General features: G+C 29.5%; 2 protein-coding genes across 2 annotated transcripts; both read left to right on the top strand.

The window, feature by feature from the left end:
* Positions 1-821: 821 nt before the first annotated feature.
* On the top strand, positions 822-1,711 carry HELRODRAFT_128502 (hypothetical protein; the record flags this gene model as incomplete). Its single annotated transcript, XM_009023500.1, has 2 exons — positions 822-938; positions 1,658-1,711. Coding segments are annotated over 2 exons (171 nt in total), but the record flags the coding sequence as incomplete, so codon positions are not given.
* A 171-nt stretch (positions 1,712-1,882) lies between these two features.
* On the top strand, positions 1,883-3,598 carry HELRODRAFT_176183 (hypothetical protein; the record flags this gene model as incomplete). Its single annotated transcript, XM_009023501.1, has 2 exons — positions 1,883-2,011; positions 2,237-3,598. The coding sequence occupies 2 exons, from the start codon at positions 1,883-1,885 to the stop codon at positions 3,596-3,598; spliced, it is 1,491 nt and encodes a 496-aa protein (XP_009021749.1).
* Between the last annotated feature and the right edge of the window lie 3,828 nt (positions 3,599-7,426).

Raw genomic sequence — 7,426 nt, forward strand, 5'->3', positions numbered from 1 at the left:
TTATTGTTATTATCATCAAAATCAACATTACCCAAAAAAGTTACTTCGGTAGTACCTAACTCATTTTTATCGCCATTGTCTTCATCATCTTTATCAATTCCGTTGTCGTTCTTAATATCGCATACTTATTCATCAACGTCATCCACCTTATCATCGCCTTTAGTGACATCCTCCATAGCACGTTCCTGTCAACAGTGCGTTCAATGTGGCAGATCATTTATAAACAGCAAAAGCAACGAAAATGTTTCAAAAGCTGCTCAAATGCTAGATAACAAAAACAGCCGTACAAACAATAAAATTAACAATGACACTAACAAAATATCATCAAATAATGACGTTGATTTTGCGTTAAAATCGCCGGAATATCCCATCTGTCAAACATGTAACATTAGACAGCATGACAAAGTTGGTAAAGGGACTACTGGCCTAAATAACATTAACAACATTAATAAAAAGAGCAGTGCAAATGAAATCAGTAGTAGCAGCAAACGAAAGTTATATTCAACTTCTTCGGGAGTTTTAAAGCATGCATCCAAACAAAAAGTGATCAACAAAGCAACTTCATCAACTTTGGACAAATTAACGACATCTTCAAATAAGAAAAATTTAAAGGTTTGTCGATAATAAAATATTTTTGTTTACTTTAGCAAGAATCTTTTTTACAAAAATTATACTTAAGCAAAAAATGTACAACAAATTTTTTCATAAAATGAATTGCTACCAGCAATAATAGGATTTATATAAACTGAACGCTGAACATTTAAAAAAATTTACTTTAATCAAACCAAATAATGTTATTTTTACAGAACAGTGGTTCCAACCGCAAAAAAGGAAGTGTGTGTAGCAATTGCGGGAGTGCAGCCAGCACTTTATGGCGGAGAAACATGCTAGGGGAAACAGTTTGCAATGCTTGTGGTCTTTATCACAAGCTGCACGGAGTAAGTAGTACTTTTTGAGATTTGATCAAATTTTAGCCTGCCAAACTAGATTTTTTGGAAATTGTTAAATTTATTGAAAATAAAATTATTATCAAAGTTCATCAGCAAGTTTATTAAAAATAAAATTTTTTAGCTATATAAACTAAAACTGCACGGAAGATAATTTGTGTAAAATCGAAATAAGGCCTATGAGCAAGATATATTTGGATAAATACAGTTTTACTATTAATAAACTTGCATGGCAAATTTGAATAATAATTTTATTTTCAATAAATTGAACATTTCAGAAAATTCTAGTAGGAAAATTTGAAAAGACAAACTTTAAAATGATTAAGCCAACAATTTAGTAAAATTCATGCAATACTCTATATTATATTATTATATAAATATATATATATTATATATATATATATTATTGATTAAGCCAACAATTTAGTAAAATTCATGCAATACTCTATATTATATTATTATATAATATATATATATATATTATATATATATATATATATATATATATATATATATATATATATTGACGAAAATCTAAATATATATATGTTCGGCATTTGTTAACTTCCAATTTAACTTTTCGATTTTTCAAACGGTTGATCGTAAATCATTTTCAAGTTTCTTAAATGCTGTGATTTTCATCAATAATTTTTCTGACAGTCTTAATTCTATATATATATATATTTATTTAATTTTATTAATATTATTAGATAAATCGACCTATGACAATGCGTAAAGATGCAATACAGACCAGAAAGAGGAGGCCAAAGATACTAAAGACCATGACGACAACATCAACATTCAGCAGTAATAAACATCTTCATTTTGATAGTGATGGTATATAAATAACTTATTTCAATTTAATTTTGTTTCAATATAACTGCGTTTAACTAAATTTTTGTTGTTGTGACTTTAGGTTTTAAATTTTTTCAGAAATGAAAGACGATGTACCATCCACATCAAAGGCATTTTTAATTTCGCCTTCATTAAGAGCCGAAAATACTGCTTTCAAACACGCTTATGAGTCAAATATGAACGTTTTACATCCACTCTACTGCAATAATGTTGGTAACAATTCTATTACTAACGATACTGTCGCGTACAGACAAAATTCGAATGAAAGCTTTCAACATTTTAATGTTTCAGATAATAGAGAAATTTATAAGCTAGAAAAATTTAGACATTCACCTTTTTCTTTACAAATTTCTAATAAAAATTTTGAGCTTTATAATAATACAAACAGTTTTCAACAATATTCACCATATCACCAACTGCCTTACTCATGCCAGCCTTCCTCTACACCACCTTTTTGTAACATTTCACCTTTTGATAAATTTATAAATAAACCGGCTTTTTCTAAAAGATTAACATCGCATTCTACATTACCGACATTATTACCAAGCGAAACAAAAAGTAGTTTCTCTGACAACAATTTCAATTATTTTTCACAAAATAATGCAAACGAGTATTTTCCTAATTCTTTTTTACAAAGTTCTAGTTTTGGCATCACAAACCCTTTAAAAGAAACATTTCAATTTCCTCATATAACTCGACTAACGGACCCCGCTTATGAAAATTATGAATTAACAGAAATTTTTAATAGACCACCAATAAACGATGTTGAAACCAGTGATGAGGAAAACAACTGTTGGTCTCAAGATCTATGCTCTAACAACTACAACACTCCCAAATTTTCACAAAACAATGACTCCAAAATTAAATTGTTCGAAACTTCCAGTAAAACTTCAACAGTTTCATTGATTGAATCGCTTGTTTCATCGGGTACATGTGAATCGTTAACATTTTCTTTTCCACTTTTAAGTAATGTAACAATAAGTCAATATCCCACCTCTACCACCAACAGCAGCAGCAACAACAACACGAGTTCTAACAATAAATTCATTGAAAAAAAGGACAATGACAAGCTTGGTGATGAAAATATGATTGAAAATCACAAAGATAATAAAGCTGAAAAAAATAATCAACAAATTTTAGATACTTCTGCAAATATTCTTAACAACAAATACAATGTTGACAATAACAATTTGAGCAGCATGATTAAAAATATAAATTACTGTTGTAATAATAAAAATGGAACTAACGCTTGTGATGAAAAAACAAGACACTTTTTTGAAATAAAATCAGTTTTTAATCAGTATGATTGTGAAAAAAAAATTGGAAAAACATTGGACCAAGCGGATTTTGAAAAAATTATTCAGGAGAGTAAATTTAAATGTGTTACTAATAATATATACGGCTCAACAAAACAAAATGTTAACGTCAGTGAAGGTTATTTTCTTCCCAATTCACATTTTAAACAAAATAAAGTACAAATGATTTCTAAAAACAATAATTACAATTTTGCAAAAGACGTTGGAAATTTGTTTCTTGCAAGCGTCAGCAATAATTGCGACAAAACGGTAAACATCGACAGCAGCAAACGGCGTGATCAATCTGGAGTGAATCAACTTACGGCTGTCACAAAAACTGATGCAAATCATACTAATTACTACCATGAACAATTTGATGTAGATGCAGGACATCAACAAAAGGAACTGCGGTCCACTGAAAATGAGGAAGGACAGCTGACGGCCGTGCCTCTCTATGGAGTCGCTTCGATTCCTATGGCCGTCCCTGTATCGTCCTGTTGACGAACATTTCAAGGATTTTAAAAATTCATTTGTTATGGTTTTTAATATTAATCTAACAAGTATTTTTTATGATGTTTAATTTTTTTTATTTTCTGGTGTACACGAGTGGTGTAACCATACATTTTCTGTGAGTTCATTCAATATTTTTCTAGTAAATTAAAAATTATTGCAGATTATGAATTGTTAAAATTAATTTTCGTATACTGTTGAGAAAGATGGGGCAGCAACAGTCTCTCATTTTTGGGCTACACCTCCAAAATAAACTTTTTTTAATTTATGAATTCAAATTAACACACAAATTGGTGTTTAGAAATTCATATAAAATATATAAAAATGGTTTTGAGGATATTAAAAAAAAATTGTGTAAAAAATGTTTTATCAAATAATTCATACTAAATAATATATTTATGAATTAAATTTTGGTGCATTAAGATTGATTTAAAAAAAATAAAAATTTGAAATACAATAGTTGAATACGCTTAGAATACAATAGTTGCTAATAAAAATCAACATAGGTTTAAACATTTTTAAATTTACACAAAATTTTATTTTGTGCAAAAAATTATGTGAAATTTTTAAATCGTTTTAAATTTTATTTGACAAAGGAGATCACTTAACAAAACTATTTTTGAATATTCTTAATAATAGGAATTGTTTTTATTTTTATCTGTAACTTTCAGCAATTGGTAGATTTAGCAGTCATAAAAAACGAAAGTAAAAATAACGATTGTTTTGACTTTTTTTTATTTCAACAGTTACATTCCTACCAATGATTTATAATTATTTAAATAAAATAAAAACTTTGCTTAATTGCTTTTCACAATAGGTAATAGTATTTACTTCTTAATACATTACTCAGAAGTCTCAATAACAAATTCACATTGCGTATACTAAGCGTGAATCTGCACATCTTAAACACTGCGTGCGTATGATAGGCGGAATTCTTTTTGCTGTCGAATCCAATCAGAGTAACACGAGATTAGAAGCCTTCAACCATTGCACAATATATACAAACTTGTCTCGCAAGTTTGTTAAATACGGTAGGATATTGACAAAAAACACGTTCACGTGTTTTTTTTTAATTTTTAAAAATGTATTGGAACTTGTTATACATTCAGTTACAATTCTAATTGTTATAAATATGCAAGTAAAAGGTATTGCCAGAATGTAGGAATGTATCTCTTTAACTGATAATTTCATTCTTATCAATTAATTTTCTTGATTCACGATATTTTTTAATCTTATGAAAAATAAACTATTGCAGTTGCACTTGCAAATAAAAAATCCAATGCTGAACTACAATAATATGAATATGTGTAACTACCAGTTGAGTTTTACTCATGTCGTATTTGCCATTTTGAGTTAATTTTATTTTGGTTTGTACACACACACACACACACACACACACACACACACACACACACACATATATATATATATATATATATATATATATAGAGAGAGAGAGAGAGAGAGAGAGAGGGAAGGGATGGTTTTTAAATCATATATATATATATATATATATGCGTGCCTTTGTGTGCGTGTGTTAGTGTACAATGTGTACATGAGATTGAATAGATTATTGTAGAAATCTCTGAGTTGTGCTGTTATTTGCGTATATATACATTCTCAAAATTAATTGAGGCGATGAATGGTTGGCGTGTTTCGGATAAAAATTTTTTGCTATAAGATTTATTTGTATATATACTGATGCATATTATTTATATATATATATATATATTATAAATGATTATTTATTTATATAGTAAGTTATATATATATATATATATATATATATATATATAAACGCTCAGCCGAGAAGAAGCGCGAATTAATTTATTTAAATAACTACATATTATTAATAATATTTTTACAATATTTAAAAACGTTATTATTATTATTGTTCGGTGCAATTGATCAGAGATGAAGATGAGAATCAATAAATATTATTCGTTTGGAATGAGGAAGAAAGATAGTACTTATGAGCAATTTTTGCTAAGATTGACTATCGACGATGTGGCAAAACGTAGAGATTGGCCAAGCGTTTACATACCTTGGTAAACTGTATGATTTCGAATGCAACGACCTCAAAGCAAAAACTCTGATACAAGCTAAACTTGTTCAACTGTTGGAAACGACTTCAAAGTTGAAAGTGGACCCACAGCAAAAACTACAAATTTTAAGAAAATTGAACTTTGAACTCCGCAGCTACAACTTTACGCTGACATGGATATCAGAGAACCTAGATAATCTGATTGTTAACGCTGTCAGGGAGGGGATAGATACGCCAATCAGCGGCTATGTGTTAACTACTTTCTCTGGCATCAACAATGGGAGGTCATGGCATCATTTCATTAAAAGATGCGACAGAAAAAATGAGACTGAAACTTTGGAACTATTTTAAAACTAATAGCAACAAAGAGATTCAATGTCTCTATAAAGATTCAGCGATCAATTTTATCAAAGTAGATAATACGCTCTTAAAATACCGCCAATTAAAGTCGTTGCTTAGTCATTTGGAAGAAAAAAGAATTGGATGTAGCTTAAATCATGTTTTCTCGCTGCAGAGTCAAGGTTCACTAATTTTAAATATAAAAAATTTCATCAAAGCCAACAACATATCCCGTTGGTCAAAGTCCACAGAAAATTTTGCCGGAGTCATCTACAAATTTGCCAGCGGTTGCCTACTAACGCAAATTTGTTTAGATGGGGTAAAACGCAAAGCCCTCAATTCCCTCTCTGTGATTCTCGACAGACAAATAAGCACGTAGTTTCCAATTGTGGTTCTACATCCGCTCTAGCAAGATATACCGAAAGGCACAACAAGATATTAGCCGTGATCATCAATTGACTGAAAATATCCGCTTCAGCCAATTGCCGCATATTTGCAGATTTAGAGTCTGAGGGTATTCGTCCAATATCTCAATTATTCAACACTTTACGACCCGATATCGCCATACTTCAAAATAACAAAATTGAAATTCTAGAATTAACTGTATGCTATGAAACCAATTTAGAATCCTCCAGGCAATACAAAAGAAATAAGTACTCTTATAATTTGCATTGTTCTTTAAAAAAAGACTATAAACATTTTTCAATAGTTATAAACACATTCGAAATAACGCCTATTGGTTTTTACAATAATTTTAATTTGTCACTGTTTAAAGTTCCATGGCCGCTATCATTTAATGATAAATTGATAAACACTGTTATAAGATTATTGTATGACATTTACTGTGACAGGAACAAGCTATGACGCTAATTAAATATATTTCACCGTTCTGCACTTAACTTCACAATGAGCAAAATGGTCTTAACCTTTAATATTATTTTATACAATTTTATCATTGCGCATTTTTAATTAACATTAACTTATATATATATATATTTATCATTGTATGTTTTTTATGGTGAAAAATAAAAAATGTTCCCATTATTTTTATTATTATTATCAACGCTATGGTTCTTGCTTCTTGTGATGATGTTCCAATTGCAACTGATATTTGCGCTGTGGGCTGTGGCGTTGGTATCCACAGTGTTGGCACTGTTGTTGTTGTTGTTATTGTTGATATTGTTGTTGGTGTTGTTGATGTTGTTGCCAAGGTTGTCACTATTAGTATGATTATTGTTTACATCCTCACTGTTGTTGGTGATAACATTGTTATCATTACTGCTGTTGTCGTAATTGTTGTTGTTATAATTATGATGATTGTTGTTTTTATTTAGTAATCTATTTGAAGGTAGAGTGTTGTTTGACTGTACTTGAATGTTCATGGTGGGATTTTTGTTTTGTATTAAAATTGATTCAGCTATTTTCCGGTTTGGATG

This window comes from Helobdella robusta (assembly GCF_000326865.2).
Source record: "Helobdella robusta unplaced genomic scaffold HELROscaffold_36, whole genome shotgun sequence".
NCBI classification, from domain to species: domain Eukaryota; kingdom Metazoa; phylum Annelida; class Clitellata; order Rhynchobdellida; family Glossiphoniidae; genus Helobdella; species Helobdella robusta.